At 40.4% G+C, this 16916-nt stretch overlaps 1 protein-coding gene across 2 annotated transcripts in view; it reads right to left on the reverse strand.

The window, feature by feature from the left end:
- Window positions 1-16916, reverse strand: part of LOC103181263 (E3 ubiquitin-protein ligase HECW1) — a 188845-nt gene that overhangs the window by 118960 nt on the left and 52969 nt on the right. For both annotated transcript variants that reach the window (XM_042332011.1, XM_007897618.2), the window contains exons 4-5: window positions 10730-10824; window positions 168-243 (exon numbers count right to left, since the gene is read on the reverse strand). In XM_042332011.1, coding sequence (XP_042187945.1) covers window positions 168-243; window positions 10730-10824 — 171 coding nt within the window. The remainder of the gene's footprint in view (window positions 1-167; window positions 244-10729; window positions 10825-16916) is intronic.

The raw sequence follows: 16916 nt of genomic DNA on the forward strand, positions 1-16916 counted from the left end.
AAATTTCTATGGTTCTATTGTTCTACAGAAACTGACAGATTAATTGTTCCGTTCTGAGTAATGCGTTGCATGTCCATGTCACATGGATACAATGAAATCTATTACAAAGATGATAATTGCCTTGTTTTTGAAAGTCAGGGTCAGAGTGCGTTAACATGTATCCATACCTGACAGTGTAAAACTGATCAACCTCCGGGTGCCTTGACTTTGAGCAGCTTCTTCACTGGAAATAGTTTTCAAAACCTGCCAGAGAAAAATTAAGAGAAAAATGCAGTCAATAGTACGATTCTTGTTCAAGGGAATAAATTCAAGGCAAGGGGAGCAATAAAGAGCTTCTCAAAACTCACATGAGAGGGAGTAAAACAATGAGATGCTCTCAATTGATGTCTGTGCATTGATCAAACACGGTGTATTCGTGGCATAATAATTGAAAGTATCTCTGACAACAAATTACCTAAACAAAGAAGCAAATGAAATCCTTAGTAACAGTGGGTTCTTAAAATGCAGGATTCATTACTGGCTTCATACATAGTGACTTATGCTGGCAACTGGCAGTGTGTCTCAGCTACTGATGAGAATAGAAGGGCACAGAGAGGGGAATAGGAGAGATGAGGGCTTGTGTGGAATATAAATACTGGCATGGAATAGTTGGGCTGAATGGCCTGCCTCCGTACTGTGTCATTCTATGTAACTCTATCCAATTCCAATCAGTCCAAATAGTTTCTGGAGCAGTGATCCTGAAGGTTGGAATGACAAAACTGGCAAGAGCTCCTATCTGTAAATCTTGTTATGAATACCATGTTTTAGTCTCCAATGTGTCTGTTCAGAAATGGAAATCATTTCCTGGAGCACCTAAAGATTTGTTTTGGTGACGTATATATTATTTAATCCTTTGAACGTTGTAATTACTTCATTATGGAGAGATGACCAGTCATGTAATTACCTCCACAAGTAACTCTGATTAGGCAAGCCATGGGTAACAAAACTATTATCTAGTTCAGCTTAGCTTTAGAATTGAGATATTTATCATCATAATCTTTGCACTAAAATAGTGCTTATAATTCCAAAATTGCTTTCAAGTGTATTGATTGTGCTCGTGTTAGCAAATCCCACAGATTTGCTTAAAGTATCCCAGAAGCAACATGAAGAGCATGACTATTTTTCTGTTGGCCAGTACAACAGGAGAAACAGGTTATTTTATGAACTGAGTCATGGAATCTTTAACATCCAGTTGAACATGCAGGCCATGGGTAACATCTCGTTCTACCTTCGATAACACAGCCTTGCCCTGGAGGGTCAGCTTCCACTCTCTGCTCAAAGTCCATGGCTTGAAAGAACAACCTTCTGACCCAGAGGCAAGAGTGCTGCCAGCTGAGCCAGGCTGACACATCAGACTGGAACATAGAAATACAACCAGAAAAAGCATTGCCAACATCTGGCTGGTCCCAAAGCAATAAATGAATAAATAATCATGCACCACTCTATATCTCATACCTGCAAATCTCTCTTGATGTTCCTGTCAAAATCTGTTTCCACCACCTCCCTCGGTAATCCATTTCACACATTTACCACTCTCCTCTGTACACAATAATTAAACCTGATCTCTCTGATCACCTTCTCTTCTCTGATCTTTAGCCTATCTCCTCCTGTTCTTATAGCGCTCTGAGTCCCTACCCTGAGGGTGCTACATAAATGTAAATTGCTGTTGTTGTCGAGAACATAAGAAATGTTAGACAAAAAAAGGTCCATCTAGTTCTCCTTCCATCTTCCTGGTGGTCGAATGCACATATGTCCCAAATTACCTATGTACTGTATCCCATAATGTTATCTCCTAAAAGAAAACTATCTAATCTGTGTTTGAAAGAATCAACACTTCCTGCTTCCCTAGGGAGCCACAGGTTCACTATTCACTCACTGAAATAGTGTTTGCATAGATTTGTTCTGAATTTGCCTCCTGTCATTCTGGTTTTACTATTCTGGACAAGTTGAAACCGCCTGTCATGATCTATATTGTTTTGCCCCTTTAGAATCTTAAAGACAGCAATCATGTTGCCTCTCAATCTTCTCTTTTCCAGCGTGAACATGCCCAATTTACTTAGTCGTTCCTCATAGTACAGACCCTTCATTCCCTCAATCATTTTGATTGCCCTCCTCTGTATCTTCTCGATTTCTCCATTATCCTTTTTATACTGTGGTGACCAGAACTGTACTCTTAAGTATGGTCTCACCAATGATTTATACATTGGCAGGATTACTCCACTACTTCAGATTTTATGTTCTAGATTGTATTACAATTCAGCCCATCGAGCTTCTTCCACAGTTTATTAGACATTGGCAGATATTTTAACCCAAATTGGCAGATATTTGAACATTGCAATTTTTCACCCACATATCAAAAATTTACAAAGAATGTACAGCATCGAAACAGGCCATTCAGCCCAACCTGTCTATGCCAGTGTTTATACTTCACGCAAGTCTTCACCCATTCCTTACTCCCTCCCGTATCCTTCTATTCCCTCTTCCCTCATGTAAAGATTGAGCTTCCTCTTGAATGCATCTCCACTAGGAGTTTCCAACCAGTCAATCATGATCCACTTTTTGGAGCGTCAAGGAGGGGCCGCCAAACACCTGCACCAGTCCAGGCAGGTCCAGTAGCTACCAAAGTCCAGCAGCTACTGAGCTACAATACCCATGGCATCGCAATAAATTAAGAAAAATTAAATAATGAAAAAATTACTTTTTGGCCAATCATGAAGGTTGGCGACTATTGATCTACACGATCTGATTATCTGATTCCACCACCATATCAGGGAACATGTTCCGCAATCTCACTATCCTCTGCATGAAATAGTTCCTCCCAAATTCTCTTTTAAATCTCCTAATCACTATCATATACTTGCGTCTCTTGGTTACGACTCCCCAACCAGTAAAAACTGTTTATTTATGTTAACTACTTCTATTACATCCCCTCGTTAAACATCTCTTTTCTAGCAAAAAAAAAGGTCTAACTTATCCAGTCTATCCTGATAGTAGTAACCTGGCAGCTCTGGTATCGTCCTAGTAATCCTGTACTGCACTCTTTTCATCACTGGTACATCCTTCCTATCGTGTGGAGCCAGAATTGGACACAGTACTCCAAATGTGCTCTAACAAAGGCTTTGTACAAATTCAACATCATCTCCTCACTTTTACATTCTATCCTTCTGGATATAAAGCCCAAGAACCCATTGGCCTTTTTATAGCCTCATCTATCATGTTACATAGAGTTTCATAGAATGATACGGCAAGGAGCCATTCCTATTCTCTTCACCTTTAACCCTCTATTCCCTCTATATAGATCGCAAAAGATCACAAGAAATACAGATGACAAAGGCCCTTATTCTTGATCTCTTTGGTTCATAATACTTGTAATTTGTAGTAGTTATTTTTTATTTTACATTCTTCAGAAATAACAAAGAGTCCAACAAAATAGTGTATAAGAATGACCAAGTATAGTCATGATTCCAGTATCAACAGTTAATAAGAAAAGCAACATCAAAATCTTGTGCTCTTCACGCGGGATAGCTTGATGGATTAGTTGAACTATGGTGTTGCTTGATGCCGAGTCAGGGAGAAAAGGGAGGTGCTGTCGAAGAAGAAAATCTTCAGGTGCAATATGAAGTTGGGTAAAGAGAGATCAAGGTGGAGGGAATGAGGTAGGGAGTTCCAGAGGTTCAGGGTTGAAAGCTCAGCTGCCGATGGTGGAGCTGAGGAGTTGACTGATGTACAACAGGCCAAAGCCAGCTGAGCGAAGAGGGTGCGTAGAGGAGCGTGATCTGAGCAGGTTGGAGAGATAGGGAGGTGCTAGGGCACAAAGTAATTTGTAGGTCAGTATGAGGATCTTGAAATTGAACAACTTCCAAAGTTCAGAAAGCTCAGGAATTCAGATGAATCCATTTTATGTCACTATGTCACTGAGATGCCATAACTGAGAAATATGAGGTTTAGTTCCACTGGAATGACCCCACAGAAGCGTGACAGAATAATCCTTTCATTTAAATGGTAATTTAGATTTTAAAGCTTCAATTATGAGTTTTCCTGAATGTTACTGGCAATTAATGAATCACACTCCACTGACAAAACATCCCTGCTGTGTTTTCACAAATGTGATAGACCCAAATGCTGGCCTTTCTACAGAGTGGAAGACCGACTGTAATGCATTATCCTGAATGCAAGAAACTGCAGAGCTTCTGTGATACATTTCAAGTGGTACAGTTACTTTGTGTTGATCATATATGAAAATTACACTGAGTTTTTACAAAACTGAATTTAATTTAAGCTTGAATTGAACTGTATTTAAATAATTGATGTCAGATCAAACCAAATCAACAATAGTATTGTGCAATTACCTCAAGCAGTTAGATTGTAAACAATTTGGTGTGAACCAAACTGATTAAACCTTCAATTTAAAGCTCAAAATATTTCTGAATGGATGACTGGATCTCATTTTGTTATATTTCTGAAATTGTTACCAGCATTCCGAAGCTGCTTACTGGAGAACTGAGCATGTGTGTTACAGCTCCACTTTACTTAATGTTGTGACACATAGGTTTTGACTCTCACTGCCTTAGGGATAGACTCGTTTGAAACCAGTGCTTGCCACAGAGCTAAAGCAAATTCACTGTGGACAGAGCTATGCAGTGCACTGGGTGATGTGTCCTCAGAAGCATTACTGCAGACTGCAGCTCTTTCTGGAGCTGGTGCAATCTGTCTTCTCAACTGAATCACTTCCAAAGCATTGCTATTTAGTTTCTTGTACCATATTGTTTATATTTATCTTATTATTTTGTTTTACAATTCATTTTCAGAGTCAGATTGCTGAAGCACTGAAATCCTTCTTCTCCTTTCCAGCTTTTGGTAGCTTTTGGTCACTTAGAACCACAAACGTATATTTATTAATGTTCAATTCCATCCACTTTTCCTAAGCACGTCCATTTCATTTGTTCAGATTCCTTTGAATACTATCAGCCTCATGACATCTGTCACACAGCTTGGTGCTTGCATGCAAATGTTATATTACCAGAAGTAGCTTCCCTTATATATTTGATGAATAATGTAAATAACAAGAGCCCAGAATAGCCCCCTGTAGGACTCCAATCATCATTATCTTTTTAAGATCATTTGAATGAAAGAGTTAAACAGTGAACGATTTAATGCCTCTATAATTTAAAACCTTTGATGTTGGGCTGTTGATCTCTCAGAGCATTAAGCATGGAGGTAAAAACCGTGACATTTCATAGGATATTTGTGTGGAATCCATTATGAAACGTTGACTATTCCCATCCATTCCTGAAGGCTGGCTGAGGAACTAAACATATTGACTTGGCATGATTTGCGATTTGAAAACATCCGTGAAAGCTGAAGAAAGTTTCCCTTTAAATTCTGGAGGTAGCATTTGAGGATACCAAGGATATCAAGTTAAGAGACTTTATCTGCACTCAAATGTCAATCTGTATCAGTGTAGAAAAATCCTCAAGTGCACTATTTGAAAAGAGAGGGAAATTTCTTGCAGATTCCTGGACAACAAACCCCCTGAGAAAATAGTCATTTGCTTCATGGCTGTGGGGCATTGCTGTGCATAATTTGGCTGTTGTTTTAGCCTATAAACCATCGTCACTACACTTCACAGTAAATCCCATGAAGCATTTTGAGACCATCTCCTAAAGTGAAATGCTTTATATTAAATTCAAGGATTATTGTTATCATCATTATTACTATTATTGTAATTATAGCTCTGGGATGCTACCCCGCGTGAAGAACGATATTTAAATGCAATTTGTTATTGCTCAACCATCTCCTCTCTACATTTCTTTGACGTCATAGTCTCAAGATTAAGGGTCAGCCTTTTCGAACTGAGTTGAGGAAGCATTTCTTCATTGAAGAGAGTAGTGAATTTGTGGAATTCTCTACCCCAGAAGAGTCCTTGAACATATTCAAGACTGAGGTTGATAGATTTCTAAAGGATAGAGGGATTAAGGGATATGGGGATAGGGCGGGAAAATGGAATTAGGTTAGAAGATCAGCCATGATCTTATTAAATGTCGGGGCAGGCTCAAGTGGCTGAATGGCCTACTCCTGCTCCTACGTCTTATGGTCTCTGAGGTGTATCCTGTATGCTCTATATGTAATGCATTGCATCTCTTGTAACACATCCTGTCCTCAACATATATTATAGATTCCTTAGTCAGTTTGCCTAAATTGATCATTTGTCCAGAGCATTGATCTGTAAGGAGTTAATTTAACACTGCTTTTTATTGATTTCCCCATTACATCCTTAGCGTTTAAAAGATCAATCTCAGCCTTTGCAAAAGAATCTCAGGTTCTTTTGCAATAACGCTATAAAAATGCAATCATACATAACCAACAAGATTAACTGCAACGGACGTTTTGAATCTGTACATTATGTAAGCAATCGCAGAATTCTGGGGTGTCTTAAGTTGAACAAAGTAAAAGAATTCGCAAAGACTCAGGGAGTTGTTTAGTTCATTAAAGGTTGACTGTATGACGCGAATGCATTGCTGCAAGTAACAAAAGTTTTTTTCACCATGGAAGATAAATGTTGTCCTTGGTTTGCAGCTGGTGTTTTTAACAGCACATTGAATAGACTGGCATACATGATCAAAAAGGTAAAAAGAACCAGAGATTTTTGAGTTGAATCAGAAGAGCTGAGTTTTGGGAATAGAGCAGTTAACTTCAACCATCTTGAGGAAAGAGGGATATACTATAATCAAAAATGGATCGATGCACATTAACAAGTTGATTCCTCCATCAAAGTTACTGTATCAATCTGATCAAATCATAGCAGTGAACTATACCAATCTGTCATAAGCATTAATTTAATTTGATGAAATGTATAACTTTGATATGTATAGCATTGCTAATCTTTATTAAAAATGTACTAATTGAATCAAATTGAAGGTTTGTGTCAGTACATACTTCACCACAGGATCATAAATTTAAATAACCCTACAATCCCTATATTCTTCGAAAAGCTGTTGCAATATAAGTTTCTGCTGTAATCTGTAAATAAAACATGCAACATTTCCATACCGGTGAGCAATCATCAGTAAAAATAATAATAATAATAATCCTTGCATTCGATATAGCGCTTTTCACGTCTTCTAGACTTCTCAAAGCGCTTCACAGAATAGACTGTAAAGTGAATTGACTGTATATTTGTGGGCGAACGCGGCAGCCAATTGTGCACAGCAGTGTCCCACAAACAGTCGTATATTGAAAATGACCAATTTATTATTGTTTTTGGTTTTGGAGGGATTATTATTAGGCGTGTGGAGTAACGAAACTTGTCCAAGGTTTCGCCCTGCCTGGAATTGAACTCAGGTCTCTTGCTTGCAAAGCGAATGCTCTAACCACTGAGCTACAGGACTCCACTCTGAGCACTCTGAGACATTATTCTACAATCATGATGGATCCTATATAATGCAAGTTGTTGAAAACAATGCAGAGTTTTTATTTCCACTCTCTCACACTACAGTAGCTACTAAAGAATAGGCTCAAATTGAGAACATGAAATTGCTTTATGCAAAATTATATCATGGATTTTGGGTGTTAAAGAGCCCAATGAATCCTTAGGGCTAGTCTAATTGGTAGAAGTGTTCCTTATATGGAAGGATTATATCCTTTATAAAGATCTAGGTGAAGAAGGATATTGATTGATGTGTGACAGATTACCCAGGAGAGGAAATTACCCACGTCTTAACCAACCTCCATCTCCTACCGCCTCTGGACAGAATCTCCCCGCATTCCATCTCTGCTGAGCTAGTCGTCTGAACTCCTCCCTCTCTGCCCTACCTCCCGCACCAACTTATCCTCCTCGCTCACTCTCCTTCACCACTACCTTTCCACCATTCTCGATGCCCTTGCCCCCCCATGCCCTCATCTCCCGAACCACATCCTATTCACGAACCTCACCCTGGTATACCAGCCACCTCTGCTCATTCAAGGGTCAGGTGCATACCACTGAACGCACCTGGCTCAAATCTGATTTAACGTTTCACTGGCAGATCTGGCTGGACCACATAAAAACTGACCAGTCTGCCCTCGCCTCACTAAATTGGCCTTTTATTCCAAGGTAATCTTCGAGGTCAAGGACAACCCCTCTTATCCACTACCAACCAGCTCCTCCGTCCATCCTTTCATGCCTCGCCCATCCTCTCCTACAACTCCATCTGTGAGGAGATGCTGGATTTCCTCAAGACCAAAATCAACCTCTCCCTGTCAACTGGCACCGTTCCCACCCCCCTAAAAACAGCTGTCATCAGCCTTATCCTAAAAAAATCCCAGCTTCACTCCTTCCTCTCCTGCCATTCCCTTTACGAACCCCTCCAATCGGGTTTCGAAACAGCCCAGGGCCAAGGTGACAAATAACATTCTGTCTATCTATGACTAGGGCTCCCTCTGTCTCCTCATCCTCCTCAACCTCTCTGCTGCCTTTGACACAGTCACTATCATCCTCCACCCTCTCTCCTCTCACTTTAAGCTTCAAGGTTCAGTCCTTGAATGGTTCAGATCCTATCTCTCACATCGGCTCCACTTTGTCTCCACAAATGGCTTTTCCTCCAGCCCCCGGTCCATCTTGTGTGGTGTTCCTCAGGGCTCTGTCCTCGGTCCTTTCCTCTTCAACTGTACATGGGGTCAACTTCCACATGTATGTGGATGACACCCAACTCTATCTCTCTGCCTTGACCTTCAACCTGAGGACCACTGATGTCCTGACGGACTGCCTATCAGACATCAAGTCCTGGATGAGAGCCAACTTTCTACAGTTGAACGTCAGCAATACCGAGGCTCTACTGATTGGCTCGCGCCAACGCCTCTGCCCCTCAGGCACTGGCAGCAACAGCATCCACAGATGCACATTCCACCTCACCGAACCAGACAGGAACCACAACTGTCCTTTCTCTCCCACATCCATGCTCTGCTTTCCCCCACCTCCGCAACATTGCCCAACTCTGCCACTACCTCACCCCTCAGGCCACCAAAACCCTCATACATGCCTTCATTACATCCAGGCTTGACGATGCCAACTCCCTGCTTGTCGGCCTTCCCAACATTTCCCTCCACAAGCTGTAGATCATCCAGAACTCTGCAGCTCGTGTCCTCTCCCACACCAGGCTCCATGACCCTATCATGTCCACCCTTACCTGGCTCCACTGGCTCCCCATCCCTCAGAGGATTGAGTTCAAAATTCTCGTCCTCATTTTCAAGGCCCTCCATGGTCTTGCCCCCTCCTACCTCTCCGACCTGTTGACCCCTTATCAACCTATCCTTTCTCTCCGCTCAGCAGGCTATGGCCTGCTCCATGTCCCTTGCTCGGCCTGCCCCACCATCAACGGTTGGATCTTCAGCCTCTCTGCCCCCACCCTCTGGAATTCCGTCCTACATTCCCTTCGCCTTGCTCCCCCCTTGCCTCCTTCAAGGCATGCCTCAAGACTCTCCTCTTCGACCGTGCCTTCGGCCAAGCTCCTACCCCCACCCTCCCCACCCTCCCTAATCCCAAGCTACTTCGGTCCTAATCCCCGACTATTCAGCACCTTGAGACGTCCTCCCGACGTGAAAGGCGCTTTACAAATGTAATTTTGTATTGTGTTACATAGCTGTATGCCCACAAAGCCCAGGTTCTTGGATGAAAGTACTTGAAAATGAAACAACATTTCCCAACATGAAGTTGAAGGCCTTTTGCACCAGCTGGGTTTCCAACACGTACATTATAAGCTTTACTCTATGAAATTGTTCAAAAAGAGAAGTGGAGCTTTGCCCAGTATTGGGGCTGACTAAATTGACTATTAACCTCATGGCGTTTGTGGGAACCTGCTGTGTGCAAAATGACTACTGCATTTACCTAAATAAACAGTAACAGCACTTGATTGGAATTGCTGTGCAGTGATTTGAAATGCTTCAGTGTAAGAAAGCTCTTAAAAAAATTCAGCTTCTTTTTTTCAGTTGACCCCAGTGAACCAGAATATTGTACAAAAAATGAGAGTTGATGCTAACTCCCAAACAAGAATGATAAAAAAATTCTGGATGACAAAATAATATTTTGTGTATAATAATAACAATTTCATATTCATATTTCTGTTTTCCAGGTTAAATTAAAAAGTAAAATATAATTTATACAATGTCAGTAGAATGGAGGTATCTGTCATTTTTGTTTGAGACATCATCCTGAAATGAAAGGTGTTGTATAAAGGTGAATTGTATTGTATAAAAATATCACACAAAGTGTTCCCAATAGACATAAGGACTTGCAAATTAATCCAAATAAATTTGGTCATTCACTCCATGGCTGTTTGCAAGACATTGCTGCACACAAATTGGCTACCTCGTCGTCCCACAAAACACACAATACTGCACTTTACAGTAAATCCTGTGACTTGCTTTGGGATATCTTCCTGATGTGAAAAGTGCTACACCAAATGTAAGGTTTATTATTATTACTATTATTATTATTTGATTCATTGGGCACCCTCATCTAATCATGATATGACTAACTACACAGCGGTAAAGACACTATCTGCCTGATGCTTTTCTGGAGCTAAGAGACTGTAGTGGGAAACAAAACAAATGCCATTTCCAGTTAGAGAAAAATTGCCAACAAAGCTTGAATATTACGGTGCCCAACTATCTATTTGTACCTTTATATATTAGCACAATATAGTAAGGAACTCACAGGAGCAGCAGGGTTTCTTACACTGACGCTTGGGGTAGTTGCTCGAAGTGCTCCACTCGCTCCATGGTAATACTTAAAGCAGATTTTTGTTTCAGCTGAAAGAAAGATTAAGATCATATTAAAGCTTTAAAAAAAACACACTGTGTTAGATATTCTGACTCATTCTTGTCCATTTTACTATTGTGGCTTGACTGAAGAAAACCTGTGCATCAGATGCATTTGGTAAATAGTATTAACAGAGCAATTCAGACGTATTGTGAAGAAGGCACTCACCACACACAAAGGAGACACCAGTATTTAAGTGAGCTTTTCTGGTTAAATGAAAAATCTTCATAACAGTTTTTTATAAACAATGACATTTTAAATAAAGTCTGTCCTATTTATATTAAAAAAACATAGAAATTAGAATTGTACTGGAATCCTTCACCTTTATATTATCCCAATGAGTCCACGTCAAGCAAAAAGGACTATTTGGCATAATACTTAAATTATACTTACCTAAAATTGGTTGCTATCATTTGCTCTATTTAATGAATGAAAATGTGTTTGGAAAAAGGACACTGCTGGACAGATAGATACGATATTGAAAAACAATCCCATAAGTATTGAATTCTCAGAAAAAGATACATTGAAATGAAACAGGGCAGACTTGCTATATTGTCTGAAGTGAACCAATTAAATGCTTTTTTTCCATCATAACAATTCACTTTTTCCTCACCCCACTCAATATTAAGGGTCATGCTAAGCTTTTTATTGGAGTCGTTCTTACTTAAGCCTTGTTGTTTAATGCCCTCTCTCCTGTGGATAAATTCCATTCCACTAATGCATCTTCAACTCCAATCAAGATCCAGATCCAGGTCCATCAGGGATATATAGAGATGCAGTAAATGCTTTGATTCAAGCAGATTCATACACATTTAAAATGATCTTCTGGTGTATCTTTGTCATTTTTTGCAGGAATTGTTTTTAATTAGAATCTACTAAGACAATACATTATCCCAATCACACAGATAATATATTTTTAAAATAGTTAAGCATTCAAGGCCATTTTGAGAATTATGAATGATTTTTCAATAAGACAATGCCACAATTTCAGACATATCAACCTCAAATGTACTAGTACTGAAACCTATTAATCCTTTCTGCTTTTCTCAATACAATTGCAGGAATCACCTGACAGTTAAAATTATTTCTGGACTCTGCTTTATTTAGCCCAAACTTTAGCAGCAAATGTATTTTGCCAAAATAATATAATTTCATTTAGAATACATGTGCCAGTAAGATTAGATCAAATGCTCTTAATATTTCCCCAAAAGTATTTGTCTTTGTTCTGCAACAGTGCTCCAAATCTCCTGATGCTCTAACATCAGTGTAATGCTTTGTTCAGTCTGAAGCATTGCTACCCAAATCAGATGTCGTGTTCACCTACAAACACACAGTCATTTTATTTCACAGGAAATCCTGTTAAGTACTTTGGGACATCATCCCGACATGAAAGGCAGAAAAGAAAATATATTTTGATCAAAATGCCAACTACACTTCTTTTAAATGGTGATATTACTCTACCCATTTAAAAGTAAGTTATATTCCACTATAAAGGGCACACCAGTTCCAGCACTCAGCATTTGTCAGGCTTGTTTAAACTTCCAGTAACAGTCCTAATGAATAAAAATTGCAGCTGCCTTACATCAAAGCTGAGCAAGAAGGAAAGTCCCTTTAGTTTTGTACAACCTGGGATTGAAATGAATTGCCTCCTGCAATAAAGACCCATTCAAGTAATAGGCACTATAGATTGATAACAGAGATTATTTTTTTTGAAAGGATTGCAAAATTAGAATAAAATGGCTTTAATTTTTCTTAGTATTAGAACTGTTGCCTGTAAGTGATCATTAATGGCTCAGTCAAATTTTTCCTTTTTTTGCACTCACACATACTTATACCCTATCAGTCAGCATCACATTATACTCAGTCTAAATAATACAACACAATATAATTCAGATTTATATACAATGAACGCCTGATAATTTGACCCTGGTTTAATGTGTCACTACTACTTAAGTCATCATGCTGTCAATATCCTATTCCCCACTCCGGATAACTCTTCACTGGGCTCTTTTTCCTCAGAGTGATGAGTTATCAGGATTTCCTTGTAGTGACTTTCACTTTAGGAGGATGTTTCAAAGTGCTTGACAAGGTTGGATGGGCACCCGAGCTGGAAGTGGAAGCCAAGGGGTTGGGAAAGGGGAAGATGACTGAAAGCGCTGTCAAAGAGTTACGTTTTGAGATGTGCCATGAATGAGGGGAGGGATGGAGCAAGCCGGACCCCAGAATGCGGGAACTGAATGGCTGAAAGCCTTCCTGATGATAGTGGGGCAGATAGGACAGGGGCATAAAGCAGGCCGGTGTTCACTGAGTGAAGAGAGCGTTTGGGTTGGTGAGGGTGAATTCAGTTAATAAGACAAACTAAATGTAAAACTCTCTTTGCTTCCAGTAAGTAGAAGTGCCTATTAAAATATAGGAAATGCCAGAGCTTAATGGTTTAAATAAGATTTAATGTGCATTTAAATGATTCTAGTCATCCTTTATAATAATATAAATAATCCTTGCATTTGATGTAGCGCTTTATCACGTCTTCAAGACATCTCAAAGCGCTTCACAGTATACACTGTAAAGTGTAGTGACTATGCTTTATGGGCGAAACGCGACACCAATTATGCACAGCAATGTCCCACAAACCATGGATTGAGTGACCCAATTATTATTTGTTTTTAAGGGATTATTACCCCGGAAAAGCGATCCGACAATCGACTAATAACTGGGTCCCTATTTACTGCTAGATAACCAGAGGCGTATGGAGTAAGGATACTTTGCTTGCTGGGAATCAAACCCAGGTCCTCTCACGTGCGAGGTGAGTGCTCTAATCACTAAGCTATTGGGCTCCACAAGGACTTTAAGCACTTCACAGGGTCGGACGCAAAGTTTAGTAATGCAAAGTGTGTTAGGTGGCCTCCGTATCAGTCCTATCTCTGTAAGTGCAAGTTCCCTTTTCTTGTGAAACTCACTAATGAGATCTATACAACGACAGGTCTTCCCAAGTGGCTTACTGCCCATGCAATTGAGATGCTTTCATCAGCGTCTTATCACACTACCAGATCACTGAATCAAGCTGCAACCTGTTTTGTGTATTACCTCCCTCCTTTAAGAATCTACAGAGACTCGAGAGACACTTTTAAGAAAACACAATGCTATTTTATTAGCCCTAAACAAACCTATGTCTATTTACGCTAACCGCAAGTATGATAAACTGGCGCATCATTAATGAGATAGAAAACCCTAACACGATCACTATGAAACTAGCAGCACTTATCTATAATTAGTATAAAGAAAAAACAATCTTGACCTGGAGGAATCCCTCACAAGACACACAAGGCTAGCAACCATGAATCTCTCCAGCCTCCACCTTTTATACAAAACTACCCTCTCCCCTTTCTAATGTAGCCTCTCCATACTTTTTCCCACGCTAAAAACCCATGTGGGCTTTTTCCCACGAAATGTTGCAACCACTCACCCAGGTCACATACTTTGTATCACCAAGGCTGCCCCTGCTATTTTAAATAAAAATGGTTTGCAATGTTTAAATCACAAACCCACTTAACGACACAGGCATCTTTAAACACACGAACTATGAATAGATTATCTACGGTACATAGAAATAAATAGAGACAAAGTGTTGTACAAAAACGGGGTAACCGTGACAAGGGAAAAAATGACCGGGGGAGATGGGAAAGGGGAAGTGACTATAAGTGCGGTCAAAGAAGTGTTTTTTAGATAGGATTTAAAGCGAGATAGAGAGTCAGGGCTCAGGGGTAGCAGGAAGTGTATTTTGCAATTGAAAGTAAAAGCTAATTTGTGCACGGCAATGTCCCACAAACGCCCATAATTAATTTTATGTGGAAGATTATTGGCCAAGACACTGGGAAAAATACCCGTCTCTTTTTGAATATTGTCATGGGATCTTTAATCTTAACCTGAACAGGCAGATATGGCCTCAGTTTAACTCATGCAAAGTACAGCTGATTTGTCTCTACGTTTGTCAGCAAATATTTGGGAAGCATTTTGAGATATTTGGATAGATTTTAGGTTCTGTATCAAATGCAATCCTTATTTATAATTTATGTTCCTGGGCGCCCATGGCAACTTTTCTGGCAAATTATGGATAAGTAAACCCTGTGGGGGCCAGAGTGTGGGTTGTGGTACTGCTGGAGTTCAGCTAAATAGAACTGGATAGCTGGCCATTGAGAGCACTACATGGAAAGCTTCCCATTGCTTGTCCAGCTGGAACCATGCTACCTTTGGCTTAAGGGTTAAATGTTACAAGGAACTGAATGGGCAAAGTCCCTGCTCCCAGTCCTACCGATGAGCCAGGCTGGCTGATCTGTTTATCAACAACAACAACAAATTACATTTGTATAGCGCCTTCCACGTCAGGAGGACCTCCCAAGGCGCTGGACAGTCAGTGATCCGCACCCGAGCTGCTGGTTGGGATCAGGAGGGGTGGAGGGCGGGGAGGGTAGGGGAAGGAGTGTGACTGAAGGCACGGTTGAAGAGGAGGGTCTTGAGAAGGGTCTTGAAGGAGGCAAGGGAGGCAGCGAAGTAGAGGTACTGTGGGATGGAGTTCCAGAGGGGGGAATGAGAGACTGAAGAGCTGCCCGCCAATGGTAGGCAGAGCAAGGCGGGGGATGTGAAGCAGGCCAGAGCCCGCTGTGCCGAGGGAGCGGGCAGGTTGGTAGGGGGTTAGGATGTCACAGAGGAACAAGGCTGTGGAGGGCTTTGAAGGCGAGGACCAGGATCTTGAACTGTAATCTCTGAGTGATGAGGAGCCAGTGGAGTCGGGTGAGGGTGGGGCGATGGGGTCGTAGAGCCTGTTGCGGGAGAGGACACAGGCTAAGAGTTCTGGATGATCTGCAGCCTGTGGAAGGAGGAGTTGGGGAGGTCGACAAAGAGGGAGTATCCTGGAGTACCACAGGCTCTACTGGCACAGGAGACTGAAGCTGCCATAGAGGGTTGACTTGATTCTGATATTCCATTTACGTGTAAGAAACTCACTTGCATTTGTAAGGCAGTGAGATTTGAAGATGACATCAAGTTATAGGGGGTTGTGGAATCAGAGGCAAGTAAGATCTTACAATAAAAGCTTGATGAGGTATGCACCTGAAGTGATCACTGGAAAATGCAGTCTGCCTGGCGCAATTGGTAATACGCTAGCCTGAGTCATAAAGTTGTGGGTTCAAGCCCCACACTGGGCCTTTGAAGTCACGTAGGCTAGGCTTGCACTCCAAATACAGTGCTGGAGGTGCTGTCCTTCAGCTGAAACATTAAATTAAGCACCAGTCTGCCTGTTCAGATAGATATAAAAACATGGCACTATTTGCAAAGAGAAGGGAGTTTCTCCTGGTGTCCTAGGCAACAATCCAAATAAAATTGGGCTTTCACTTGGCTGTTTGTGGGACATTGCTGTGTGCAAATAAGCAACCACATTCACCTACAGATACACAGTCACTATACTTTACAGTAAAATAATGGAAAATATAATTTTGAAATGGAGATATTAAATAAAATTATAAATTATGAAGCGCTAGATACAAGTCATGTACACACTTTATACTGTAGTACAATATGATAGTACATTGTGAGCAACAGAGATTCCTATTTTTATTAAGCACTGTAGCAAGGTAAATTGGCATTGTACTTTATCTTATCCTGGTTGTCTGAAAGTGTCAGTGTATCAAGAATTCACTTTAAGATGCCTGAATATTTTAAGATATCTTTAAAATACCCAAATAATAAGCTGTGTATATAAAGATATTCATGACTGAATTAAATATCTCAAAGGTAGCAAAAAGGACTGAAAATATCAAATTATCCCAAATAATTGTTCAACTTAAACAGAGAAAATGAAAATGTTCATGTGCTCTCCACTGAATGTTAACTGAAAACAACTTGACATCAAAATGATTTGTGAATCACATTTGGTATATATGAAGAGGTCTTCTTAACTTTCCTTGAAACAGTTTCAAATATTGGGGGTGTAAATTGACATATTTCTTATTAAGAAACATGCCATTATCAACGGGCATCTTGTTGAAGAATGCATTGGAGTCCTGTAGCTCAGTGGTTAGAGCACTCG

This window comes from Callorhinchus milii, unplaced genomic scaffold, assembly GCF_018977255.1.
Source record: "Callorhinchus milii isolate IMCB2004 unplaced genomic scaffold, IMCB_Cmil_1.0 Scaffold2, whole genome shotgun sequence".
Taxonomy (NCBI): domain Eukaryota; kingdom Metazoa; phylum Chordata; class Chondrichthyes; order Chimaeriformes; family Callorhinchidae; genus Callorhinchus; species Callorhinchus milii.